At 38.9% G+C, this 13,871-nt stretch overlaps 1 protein-coding gene across 1 annotated transcript in view; it reads right to left on the reverse strand.

The window, feature by feature from the left end:
* The window catches only part of PPP2R5A (protein phosphatase 2 regulatory subunit B'alpha), a 36,669-nt gene that overhangs the window by 6,843 nt on the left and 15,955 nt on the right, over positions 1 to 13,871 (reverse strand). The window contains exons 2-7 of the mRNA XM_065748038.1: positions 11,733 to 11,929; positions 7,401 to 7,502; positions 3,933 to 4,025; positions 1,661 to 1,791; positions 1,414 to 1,473; positions 684 to 792 (exon numbers count right to left, since the gene is read on the reverse strand). Of these exons, the coding sequence (XP_065604110.1) occupies positions 684 to 792; positions 1,414 to 1,473; positions 1,661 to 1,791; positions 3,933 to 4,025; positions 7,401 to 7,502; positions 11,733 to 11,929 (692 nt within the window). The remainder of the gene's footprint in view (positions 1 to 683; positions 793 to 1,413; positions 1,474 to 1,660; positions 1,792 to 3,932; positions 4,026 to 7,400; positions 7,503 to 11,732; positions 11,930 to 13,871) is intronic.

Consider the following 13,871-nt stretch of genomic DNA (forward strand, 5'->3'; position numbering starts at 1 on the left):
TGGTGGACTAAGTTATCGAAGCTATTTTTTAATTAGCCACAGTGAATTACTTGTAAGTTTACATCAAATGTATTCAGTGCTCAAGTGCCATATGTCTGGAAAGAATATGCATTATTCCTCCAATAAGATGATGAACGGCAGCACTAAGCATAAAAATGGAAGTCAAATGAGTAACTGCTGCATTCTGACAGCATGTCATGGATCTACACAATTTCTAGCTGAGCCTGAGAGCTATTATGCATTTCTGCCATTTCTACCCAGCACCCTTCCCCCCCCTTGCAATCCCTGGAGGATTTTAGACATTCAGAAGTGCTGCTGAAGTGAGCACCTAGCCACACTCAGGGCTCCTTGGTACACAGCATTTAGGTTACAATAAAAAAAGTGATAAAAGAACAGAACAAGGGCCTGGGATTAAATAGAGCTTGGAGCGTGACAGACTGGCAAACAAAAAGCTTCCCACTTCAGCTGGGATGACTTCAAATCACTGTTACATTCCTTCACCTTGATACATGCTAAACATTATCTCCAAACTAACATTTATAAACAAGATCTGCAAGATCTTAAAAACTGTTTGCAAATGCCTCCAAATGTTGACATTCTCACACACGCCACTTCAACTTTTCGTTAGCTTCAAACGCACGTACAAGGAAAACCACCACTCTCAAAAATAGGTGCAAGCTTACCTGTGCGTGAAACAAAGCTAATCCCTTTGCTGTATGCATGGGAATCAGAACTTTCATAAGGAACTGCTTGTGTTCTGCTTTCAGTGGCAGTGCAAAACCATTGATAATACTGAAAACGTGAATAAGCAAGGTTTATTTTTATTAAAAAAATCATAACAAAACCAAGACTTTCCAAGCAAGACATAAAGAGTTCCTGTGCATTCAACAGACGTTCTACTTCTGATTCAGTTTCTAACCCTGGTAATTATGAAGCCATAAAATAACTTTACATATACGCAACCTCTAAAGAAGTGTGGCATGTTGGCAGACATAAGGGAGAACTGCAGTGGCAGCCCACTAACCCTCGTGAGAGGACTGTTATCATCGTCTCCATGAGGTGAAATAATCTCAGCTAAGGTGCTGTGTAATGATACAGCTCATACACATCAGGAAGCTGATCCAATTCATGCAGAATCACTTAGTTCAACTTGCAGAGGAAAAAATGGAGGGTGCGTGATTTACTAAAGTGATTTATTAAAGAAATACTTTGCCTCTCATCTTTAAAACGTGCAGTGAGAGAGAATGATTTATACTGTATATCCTAATTAGATACCCAGGCTGTATTCAATTATATCAGTGGCTGCACTTATCACTCATTACTGTAACTCCCTTCTCATTCCCAAAGCAAGGAGTCTGAAGCAAGCACTGCCCACAGTACCATTTTGTATCTTTTCTGTGAGCTCAAACTTACCTTCCTAATATCTCAAGAAGTTCAGCAACACCATTGAAGTGCTCCGTCTCATATATAAACCTATTATGAAAAAGGACAAAAACAGAAGCAGATTCCAAGTAAGTAATCTTTAGTAAGTTCCAGATATTTGAAAGCCAATCAGTGATCAAACCTATCTCTTTCAGTGCAAGAACAAATCTCTGCAGTCACACACTACAAAGGGAAAACAGAATATCACTCAACCTGGACAGACATACAGACAGCATACCTGAGGAAAATGTTATTGATCTGTTTCCTGATGAATGCTCTTAAACCAAGGAATTTTCCATAGATTCGATGAAGAACTGTCTTCAGGAAATCACGTTCTCGTGGGTCTTCACTATCAAAGAGCTCCAGTAACTTTAAAAATTAAATTGAAATTTACTGCTCCAGGAAGACTTAAAATTTTGTCACGCTACTAATGATTCGAACCTTAACTTACAAAGTCTGCATTAGAAAAAACAGAAATGGTTTGACCTAATGTTTTCTTTGGATGTCCAATATTTATTTCAAAATGTTAATTTCAAAATTAGATTCTGAATAAAGCTGATTTTGTAAACACACCCAGCAGTTTCATTTCCTTCATATTGAAAAGCCTGCACACAGCAGACATCAACAAAGCCCTTCCAACAATTCCACTATCAAAATAACAATGACATTTTAAGAATGTTATTATCAAATCTGGGATGAGTGCTTTATCCTTGGTCTTCAAGAAATTAGAATGAAGCAGATTTGTGTCATACATCTATGATTTCTTAATTAAAATCTTGTACTACTGATTTCAATAAGCTACTCGTGCCTTCAAGGTTAAACACAAGCATAAGTCTCTGCAGAGTCACTTTGTAAGACAAGCCTATGATAAGGATCATGCACGTTTCCTCAGGGGACAGAGAGGGAGACAGATGTTTAACTGAATGCAAATGCATTAAAAATGAGCTGGGGATTGGAGGGAAATCAGCAAGTACCAGTTTCTTCATTTCTGTCTGACTCTAATATTAGTCACTATTTCCCTGCCCTGATTTTTGGGGTTTTTTTTAATAGTTTTTTCCTCCCACCCCCCATCCCATCTTCCTCTGATGACCATTCTGGTTTTGTTTCTATACAAGGAACTTCAACATTAACAATTAAATGTAAAAAAATCATGAAGTTCATAAATATTCAGCATAAGGTATGAAACTATCACTTGATTCTCTAATAAAGATGTCCCAGTGAGCTACTAAGACTTTCTACACATTTTTTTCTTGTAGGTGGCTTTCCACTGACTCACTGACAGCATCAAAAGATACTCCATTTCCCTTACAGGACACTACTTTTTTTCCTGTTCATCCAAGTAAAGCATATTCAGAACGACTAACTGTGCTAACTACATTAGTAACTTAGCTCCAGCAATCACTACAGCCTCCTGCTTAGTCCGAATCTGCAAGCTCACAAATGTCTACTCCAAGCAGCAGCAAGGACTGGGAAATGACGTTCAAGAACTTAGCTGGGACTCATTTCATTTTTACATTCAGAAGGAATTTCTCTGGGTCACTACTGCACTTTCTCACCAGAAACATCTTCACTGTACTCTGGAGAGTACAATGTAGTACAGGCCAATCAGCAAACTGGACATGCATGGCCAACTCAGCAGCAGCTTCAGGTTTGAATTTTGTATGAAAGTCAAACAAAATTGAGAAGAAGGGAACACCTATAAACAAGAATGGTAAACCCAAAGAAGTGGACATATAAAGTCACTGAAGGCAGCAAGCACAAGCATTCATCTGCATTTTCACTTCTCACTGCTGCACTGTGACAGCCTACACCCACCCAAGCTTTTCTTTGAAAAATGAGGGGCAGGTGAAAATCCCTGGTGAGGAAACCTTGGACAAGAACCGTTACAGTACCACACAGCCTAATTCCTTGACAAGTTAGCTGTAATGCCCTACTTCACTTTTCTTCATCGTTCCTTCATGTGGCGAAACAACTTGGCACTATTTTCTCATGCACTTTCTCATTTGATTTTCCTTCTGTGTTTAACACAGCACAATATGCGAGTGACACCACCCAGCAATAACTCAGCACATGCTGGAACACATTTCATGTACATGAAGTTACTTATTCATAGGAAAAACAATTTTGCCCTAAGATTTCCCATCACAAATCTCTACGGAGGAAACAAACATCAAAGCACTACAGCGGTGCAGTCGGCACGCTGCTGGTTTGACTAGAGGGAAGTTACAAATCATTAAAAACACAACCTGCCTTAACAAAACATAAAAATCTTGCATTGTGAAGCAAAGAGGCTAATATCTGAAAATGAAGTGTTTCTAAGTTGCTAGTTACTCATTAATGCCTGTGCAGCACGACTGCTGTTCATTTAGTGTTTGGCAGGAATCACTGTTGAAACAACTCCAATTGAAGCCCCCGTCAAAGTGAAAGCTTCAGTACTGCCTCAGCTGAACAGCCATCAGTTAAGCCCGAGAGGCAATCATTACATCTGAGGTAGGAGACCCTGTGCTTACCTGCTGCACAAATTTCTGGTCAATGTATCTCTTTGCAATGCTTGGCTGAAAATCCGGGCTTTCCAAAAATCTTAGGAAAAATTCATACACCAACTGCAAACAAAGTGAGAATTTTGAACAAGTTAATAAGTGCACCATGCTATAGCTCTTATCCCCTAAGTCAGTGCGACTGTTCACGTACCTAACATTTACAAATGAAAAACACCACGGCCTCTACTGAAATTTACTGTGAGTGTCAAGTGCATTTCAATGCCCAGAAGACTCTAAGGTAACAAATAATTAACTGAAAATACCACTCTGCAACAAAAGTATTACACAAATTCACATTTCCTACAACATTGAGAACGTATTATGTAGAAAACAGTTCCAGTAAGACCTTCTGCAGATTTACCTTCAATATACCCTGTATATTTTGTAGCATATTCTTTCTATTAAGTCCTCATTCACTACGATCCCGTAAGGCCCTCAGACAGACAGGGGATGCAGGCAGCACAGCAAGGCAAGAGAATGGCAGAGCACAAGTTCCATACTATTGGATTCATCACAAGTCCAACGCCAATAACTGTGTGCATCCATAACAATGGTGGTGGGGGAGGATGCGGGCAACCTTCCTATTTATAAAAACACCTCAGGCATCTCTTAAGTAAGGCAGAATTGAGAGGAAAGATGTCTTCAGATTAGCTGCATTCAGGGCCTCTTATGTTTTTAATGCCTATTTCTTAGCTCAGGAATAGTTAAATAATAAGCAGTAATACTGAAGCACACTTTAGACAGAAACAAACATCCCAACTGGAGTGAGGAATAAAACCTACGCAGAGGTAACATACAGAGGCATGTGTTTCAACAATTAGCATTAGGGAGAGTCACTAAACCATGGCTGCTTATCTCTTTCAAGCTAGAAATTACCTGAAAGTTTTAGTGGCTCGTACTGAAATGGGAAACACAACTGGAGGGAAGTTAACAGAGTATCATGGGAATTCATGTTGGAATTAAATTTCATTAAGTACTAACTCTGTACACTACATATTTCCAAGGAACAGTGAGCTGTGAAGCTGAGAAATGAAGGATCGGATGGTGGTTCCAAATGCTGGGATGAGGAAGATCCCCAGCCACATAACAAAGCCACAGCAATGACAAACAAAATCCTGGGATTTTCCAGTAAGATAACGACAGAACAGAGAGAGATGTGCTGTACCATACATGCTGGACAAAACATACTCAGACCTGAAAGGATACAGAGGAGCCTCTGGAACAGCCAAGGGCCAGAGTAACCAATTGTTGTGAGCCAAGACAAAATAGGTCTGTTTTGTTTACCCTAAAGGAAAGCAGGGAAGGAGGACAATTATGGCTTCTTTCCATAAATAGGTATGGGAACTGGGATAAACATCCAGCAGAAGAACAAGGCTAAAGCATAATGCTCTAGCAGAGTCATAGACTAATCAATACTAATGCAAGATTCTCAATATCTGGTGACACGGCATGTCTCATTTCTAGTACAGACAGAAGATCCATTAGTTACCATGTAAATCCTCTGTATAATTCAGGCAATTCAGGAACCACTATTGCTGCTACTGTTCTTAAAGAGAGGAGCTTTCAAAAAACAAACATTTATTGCTCAAAAATCCATGTACAGCTACTCAAGCCATGCTTAAAACCATACAGATAGTAAAAGGTATTCCTTGGGAACCTTGGGAAATTTAGGAAACTTTATCCATGGTGTTCTGAGCTGTAATGGCCATTCTGGATTCTCAGCCTCTTCCTTCTCCCCTGTGCTAGTGCTTGCAGACAGAACCACAATCCTAAGTATCGGCAAGAGGAATAATGATGGGCTCTAGACACAACAGACACTGGCTCCTTTTACCTTGAAAAACCAACCAACCAAATAGACAGGTACGTTTATCCTTCCTGGGCATCACTGGTGTCACTGTTAGGAATACTAAATCATGGGGAGAATCGCTGGATTTGGTAGTTTCAGTTCTCAACAATCAGTCTGTTTGGGTAAAAGAGTTACGGCAAATAACTCCTATTACACTTCAGTAATTCAGTGCTCATTATTGTAGACCGCTACAATACCACTGCTTTGAGGAAACAATTCTACCATCCACCTACAGCTCTCTAAGCCCAGAAACACAGGGTGCTCCTAACTCCCAATTTGGAGTTTCACCATCCAAACACGTGAACTGTAAAATCAAGGAGAGAAAAAACACCAACTGTTTCCACTGTGCTGCACTGAGCAAATCTATCCCAAGGACGATCAGCTGCAGGAGCAGGAAATCCATGATCAGTAATGAGACAGCCAGGACAAAACTCATTTAGAAAAAGGCAAAGGGAAAAGCCAAAAGTAAAATTTGAAATAATAACACACAACACAGAGCTCTTCCAATTCCTCCTAAGACAAGCCTGAAGCACAAAGTGAAGCGGTCACAAAAACCACAAGGTTTTTTTTTTTATTTTTCCCTGTAAGAAATACAGTTTATTCATGTCCTAAAGTGAACTGAGCAAACATTTACACATTTTATTCCTGGGAGACGGGAGCATTTGGAAGTCAAATGACGCCTCTACAGACTTTCAGAGAGATTTGCATAGCCTCTGTGCAACCCCCACGCTGCAAGGGGATATGCATGCCCCTTGTAAGGACATATAATGCTGTATCTTCAATGCAGTCTTTTAAGGACAGAGGGGAGCAGATGACATCCAGATACGCAGCAGCTACTGGTCTTCTACTCACTGCTAGAAACTGCTACACAACGAGTTTTACTTAACAGATGCTACACTTGTATATACACATCAGTGAGCTACCAGAGATCTGAACTTGGATGACGACGAGTGATTTAGGATTGTTCAGCTTTTAACAGTTGATTTGAGAAAAATTCAGCAGTAGCATAAGTAAACTGTGTCACTGATACAGCAACGCCATAAAATCACAAGATTGGTAGAGGAGCACAACAGAATAACCAACCTACTGTTAGCACTCAACAATGCCTATACTGTAAAGTTCTTGAACAGAGGGAGGGAAGAATGAGGAGATATCTGACTTCTTGCTCAAAAGACAAATAAAAGCTACTGCTCTGTTTTTGTGACAAGAAACTGAATTGTTAACATTCACTTATATTTATTGGACTCGTACAAAAATTCAAGTGCAGAGAACAAATGCCCTAAATAAAGAACACAATTACCCAGAACATCCATACGTCTTTAAGACATATATATATATATATGTATACACACCACACTTTACCACTACAAATCACTCGAAACAAGAAAGAATATTTAAACAATTTGGAAAGCTTATGTTTTGCCATATTCATACAAGTAAGAAAAACATCACTTTCCTCCCTCTTCCAGGTAGAGAAACTCAGTTATGTTCTTATAAAACCAATTCTGACTTTCATACCACAGGCACAAAGTTGCTCAGATATCTACTCACAGCTGAGGCCTTACGAGAAGGTGTGACAATAAATCACATACCTGTATGTGGGGCCACGAGGCTTCAAGAGTTGGCTCATCTTCTTCTGGATCAAAATCCGGGTTATCACTAGGTGGAAGCGTTCTGAAAATATTAGAACTAATCTGTAATAGAAAAAGACACGTATTAATGGTATCATTTTCTTTTACTTCCACAGACCACACTGAGTAAGGTACTGTTTTTATCTTAAAAATACACAAAGTAACATCAGCTTAAAAAGAAATTAAAAAAACAAACACTTTCTTCTTTTACATTTTCCAAAGGCCAATGAAAATACTAAGAAAGCATCTTGTGGCTTCATTATTTTACACATTTGTAGCTACATATGGTTATATCTGCATTTTTTCTTCAAAAGTATTGAAAGAAAAAATCTGCTCCCTTCCTGTGAAGACTAGTTTTTAACTACACGACACCACAAGCCAGAGCTTTCTATAGGGCATGAAATATACAGCATGACTGTGATTTGGACACAGCTCTTTTCACACGGAAGGTAGACAATCCCAAAAATATATCTGACTTTAGATTTCTTAACTATATTTTTCAAGACGTTCTTCACTCATGAGAAAAAACGTAAGCACTGTTTACAGTTTTTTACCTTCCATAATTTCAGGATATTTCAAGGTTCTGGGAAGTCACGCATATCCAACTACTGTAACCTTTAGGTCTACCACAGAGTAACTTTGAAAAATGGCTACCAAGTTACTTTAAGTATGACCTAGTCATGTCAAATCAATTTCAAGAGAGCAGATTTAAAAGGAGGTTTTTCAACTACATGCAAGTCTGGATAGAAGACCCATCTTTCAGATGTCAAAAGAAAAATAAATGTCATGTCATCTGCCAAACACAACACGCTAGATTTTAAATCTTTTTAACATGAACAATAGAGACCATGAAGTTAATTTCATTTCTTATTTTCCACTGTTCTCTCAGGAACACATTTAGCCCAATTTTTCCAATTAAATTTCAAACTCATTAGCCTTTTCAATCAAATCTGTTTCAAATAGCTGCTATCCACCCAACTCTACTAAACACAAAAGGAAGAATGCTTGACAGTTTGTGGCAAATGCTACTGCACAGCTTCCACGGAGCATCCAAGGTGTTGGAAGGATCTTGCAAAAGGACTTAAAAAGATCCAGAAGTCACCGAGCTGGCTCTGCACAGAAGAATCAACTGCTTCATTAAACAAAATACAAAGCTACTGCATACACTGACTTTCAATTCCTCCTGTGCCCTTCATTCCGTCCCCTGTTGCTGTCTCCTGCTGGCACACGTTAAAGCCACAGACACTGCTGCTCTAGACTAGAAGGTCAATGATGTTCTGTATGGATGGGCACTAGAGCTTGATCTCCTAGCTCCCTGCACAGCAGGAAGAAACACTGCAGTTTGTTGTTTTGTGTTGTGAACATAAGGGACATAAGTGAAATCAGCTGGGGGAGGGAGAGAATGGGAGCTTGAGACAATGTGGATTTTAATAAAACCCCAAAGAAAACAAGTCTTGGTTCTGTTACTTGACAGTGATTACTATTATTAGGAATGCAAGGAAATAACCATGACAAACATTCAAATACAAATCAATCCCCTACCAAGCCCTACAGGCTTTTGCAGCTCCATCAGGTTGGGTTTTTTGTTTTTGTTGTTGGCTTTTTTTTTTTTCCTACAGAAACCCAGTATTAGCTTTTTAAACATCAAAAACTTTTGTAAAGTGGCATCTGCAAATGCACCAGTTAAAGAGTTAAGATAAAACATTTTTCTATTATTAGCTCTGAAATAGAATAGAATCCTCCACTTCCCACTGCTTCCCAAGGAAGCTAAACATGTGGAGTGACACCAAATTCAGTTCTCATTTCTCAGCATGCAGACAGGTACATGTGCTACCTTTGGAAATTCTGAGTACGCTGCTGCTAGGATAATTCATAAGCAATGTACATTAGACAGATGAGGATAAAGTAGAAATGGGCACTGGAGGGACATTCCTGCTATGCTTCTCAAAAAATGACTGACAGCATGCATCCTGCACGTCTGCCTCAACAGAATGACATCTTTAAGATTTTGTTCCATTCTTAGCAGCCTGAAAAGATACAGGTATCATTTCAACCAGTGCTCCACACCTCAGGATCCAAGCAGAGCAGGGTCAGTTACACCAGACACACTCTGGGGTGCTGTCACAGTACCGGAGCTCACACAGAGAGGAGGAGACCTCCTCAACTGCACAGACCTCACCTCTGGATATCTGTAAGGGTTTGCTCACCTTGCTTCACCAAAACATGGGCAACTCCAATGAAAACTGTGCAAACTGCAAGAAAGTGATCCCAGGCCTAGGGAAAAGCTAGCTTCTGTGGAAAGAAGTAAGCTCTGTTTCTGCCACCAATGCCACTCTAGCTTTTCTATGGGAATTTCCGTGGTCTTTTCATCCTTTACTGTGAGCCAGACAGTCACGAGATTTCACTAAGGTTGGTTTCCACATTTTTTGCCTCAAAAGCAATATCCTTCAAACTCTGCAAAGAACTCAATGTTTTTTCTTTTTACTTATTAACATTGAAAAAAACCTGACAAGTAAAAATAAATATATCTTTTTTATTAATCTCATGGAAGCTACAAAGAAAGGCCTCAAACCTGACACACATGTTGTTTGCAGGGACAGACTCATCCAGGGCTCTTTGGGAAAGCTGGTACTTAGTCCTAATTCATAGCAAAGACCTTTTCTGCTGCCAGTTGCCAGGGAGACTAGAAATACGTTCAGGCTTGGAGGGATCTTTTGTCTCAAGCTCTGAAAAACCTCTCACTGAGCATTTAAGGCCTTCTTCATTTTCTGTCATTTTAAGAGAGAAAAGGAGATGGAAATTTGTTGGAAGAAAAAATAAGCATCCACAGAGCCCAGTCATTTGCACAACAATAATAACCTCAAAAGAACAGCCTAACACTGTATCTCCAAGAAAGGGAAACAACTCCAATACAAAAGAAAATCTCTTCACCCTTCAGCAAGTATGATAGGCTAGTTAGTGTACTCTTTCTTCTAACAAGAGGCTACAGAGGACACACAGACAGAAAAGGGTTCAGGCTTGTTGCCACCAGCAGCTGGAGGGAAAAAAAGAAAAGCTGAGGAATAGTTGGACATTCTCTGTCCCTTATGATCTCGGGTAAAAACTGTTCAGTATGGAAACACAGCACCTCTTAAAAAACAATACTACAAACACATACAAAAAGTGCCCTAGATCATCTGTAAAGCTTAACAAACAACTCATGAAACAGCCAAAATAATTAGAAGAGTTTCAATAATCTGTTTTGATAATCTTAGCCCTTCATTATAACGGTATAATTTCTGTGCTTACTTATAGTAAAGACCTTCCACATGAGCTGCTTACAGAAAGAAAGAAAAAAACATTGAGGGGAAAAAAAAACAAAACAGACTTCAATGCTTCAGCATATAGACAATTATGAAATTTGCAGGCCATGTGCTTGAATCTGCTCTGCTTACCTACTTGATAGTTACTGCTGAGGTCAGTGTTGTGCATATGTAAGCTTAACTAAAGTTAGACAGCCGTTAGCCTACATGCAAGGAGCTTCAACACTTCCTTTTTACAGTTCAAATCTCTTGACAAATTAATTTTGGCAATATTCTGAAACATTTTTCAAGTGCTTCAGTTGTGTCCCCTGCGCATGAAGTACAGATACATGTAAAATGACCTCAGCAGCGTTTGAAAATGCACAGAAAAAAATCTGTCAGCAGATAACGGCCACATATTCTGTTGCTTATTCAACAAGCCATTTGTAGAAACTGTACAGTACAAGTCACTCTGTGGTTTACAACTCAAGCAGGCCACTTAAGCTAATCCAGCACAGCTCTCTAAGGCCCATACAGTACTAACAAACAGCCACATCGTGTATTTACTACACGCAGTCAGTTTCTCACGCTGATAAACCTTTCTGTTGACACTAGCACCCACGAGAATCCTTACTAGAAGAACTTACGATGTCATTACAGTGACATTCTTAAATAAACAAGGACAGGTAGCACTGAAATATTTCCATTTTCTGAATGACTTCAAAGCACGAACAAAATGCAAACATCTGCAGTACACAAATTCCTTCATTTTAATTACCCTAGGAGCACTGTATTTAAGTTAATAAATAAAACATTCAAGTTGTGTTATTATTTTCTCTTGTTGCTTTTTACAAGCCTTTCTACATAATCCTGTAAACCAAGTTATCATTAACAAATGAGATCGTGTTTTATAAGCAGGAAAAAAGCAGCAATTCTGAGTTATGTGCCATCACAACTGTAAACTGATTCATTGAGAATACAGTTAGAGCATTCCGTTCCAGTTTCTACTTACCATTTTCACTATGTCAGCATAAGCTGATTCAACAATCACTCCACGATTCGTTGAAACATATTCAACCAGTTCATTCAGTGTTGCTCTCTTAATTTCTTTGCTTTTCAGGTCTGAAACAGAGTCCATGAAGTCAAAGAGTACACAACACTGCTGCAACTTCTGACAAAAAAGATCTTGCTGTTCATTGGAGGTGGCATCTGTAGAAGACAAAAAAACAACAAACCATGAAGTCCATAAAAGCAAACTCTGGATTTCCAAGATCTATTGACTAAAATTTACATAATCTGCCAGATCTTCAACTAAGGAATAATACGTTCTATGACCAGCAAATTAATAAGCTAAGTAATACTGTGAAAAGATACTTAAAGTATCTGTTTAAGAATGTTACAATGGCTCATCAATAAAAATTAGTGTTTCATAGAATCCCAAATGAATACAAGACAGTAGATGTACATACAGAAAACAAGTGAATTAACTTTATTTGAAATACACAGGCTTCAGTAAGTACTAACTGTCCCTCACCAAAAGTCACAAACACAAGCAGTGCATCATACTAACCTCTCATCCATCCGATTTGTCTCATTCTGTTCCCTAATCCTTTATTATATAACCTGCTTAAAAGCTGTAAAATCAGCTTTGAAGGAACGTTGCCTTTTTTTTTTTTAAACCCCAATGCAACATACTTCACATACTTTTGATATCATGTGATGAATGTTTCCCTTGAGAATCAACTACAATATTTCAAAAGGATTAATCCTGATTTTTGATGCTTTGGTCTAAGTAATTTATTACAATCTTAGTCATGAAAGGTTTTTCAGCTGTTTTGGCCTATCAGAGCAATGTGTTTGTCAACAGCTTGGCATTTCCATTCTATAGTGCAGTCTCTCTAATAGCTGATAAGCAAAATTCCTCCATTAGTATTTCACACTAGCTGCACATCAGTTAGAATACTGAGTAATGTATACTTCAAAAACATAACACACCCTCAAGTAATATAACTGTTCGAAAGCAGCGATGGTTTTAACTGAGACATCACATTAATGTCACAGTGCCCAGGCCAATGCTGAGAACCCAGGTGCCCTTTGTCTGTTTTTTTGAGTTGCTTGTCAGGCACTTCTCAGCCACTCCAGTAACACAGTACCACCTCATTTATCAGGCACTTGGAATTTCATTTGTTTTGGTGAAAAATAAATAAATACATAAATATGTGTTCCCTGTTCTATCTGAGAGTAAGGAATGCTTTTCCCCATAAAACTTCCCAGTCTTATCTACAGCCAGACAACCTAATCCCTTAGTTTCATTCATCTCCCGCAGCAGCTGTTTTATCTTGAGTTTAAAGGAAATCAAGAAAACAAGGAAAAGACAATGGCTTTTTAAACACTGAACTGAAAATCTGAAGCCCCAGTTCTAAGACTGAACAGAAGACACAGAGATCTCATGCTCCTCTTCACTGATTTAGGATTATTCTAAATTAGCAAGCTTTAAGTTTGGAAGTTTAACGACTCAAATGTGTTTTGATGATGCCTCAAGTTGCTCACCAGAAGACCTTCCACTTCCAACAGGGATTTTAATATTCCTAATAATCTGATAGAACCCTTTCATTTCCACACAAGCAATGAACTTATTGCTGAAACGGGCTAAATGCAAAATCCCAAGTGCTTGCTGCGTCCCAAAGTTTCCAGCATCAGAACATTGTACCATCTTTGCCATCTGACAGTGATAGTCCTGGTAACTGAGCACAACAACTTCAGGATCCTTGTGAGAAAGCTGGCGCTTATTACTCCCTCATAAAGAACAATCCATACTATGTATTTGAACCATTTCTTTTGAAGAAAAAATTGCAGAAGCAGCTTATTGCTCTCAGATATCAACAAATCGCATGACAGCAAAGATGTGAATCGTTCCTCTATGCAAAATAATAAGCATCAGCTGTAAAAACATTTGTAAGTTACATAACATTTCAGCTCAGATCTCCTAACATTCTGCAGCGGACTGCATGAGTAAGTGCTGTATCATAGCAACAAAGTAATAACAGTGACATGCTGAGGAGAAAATCCAAAAAGCTGAGCTAAAGAAACTGACACAGGACGCGTTTATTTCTGAGAGTACCCCCAAGCACACAGCCTGCCTCAAAAAGGA

This window comes from Cyrtonyx montezumae, unplaced genomic scaffold, assembly GCF_038088225.1.
Source record: "Cyrtonyx montezumae isolate F1298 unplaced genomic scaffold, pur_monq_1.0 scaffold_0, whole genome shotgun sequence".
NCBI lineage: Eukaryota > Metazoa > Chordata > Aves > Galliformes > Odontophoridae > Cyrtonyx > Cyrtonyx montezumae.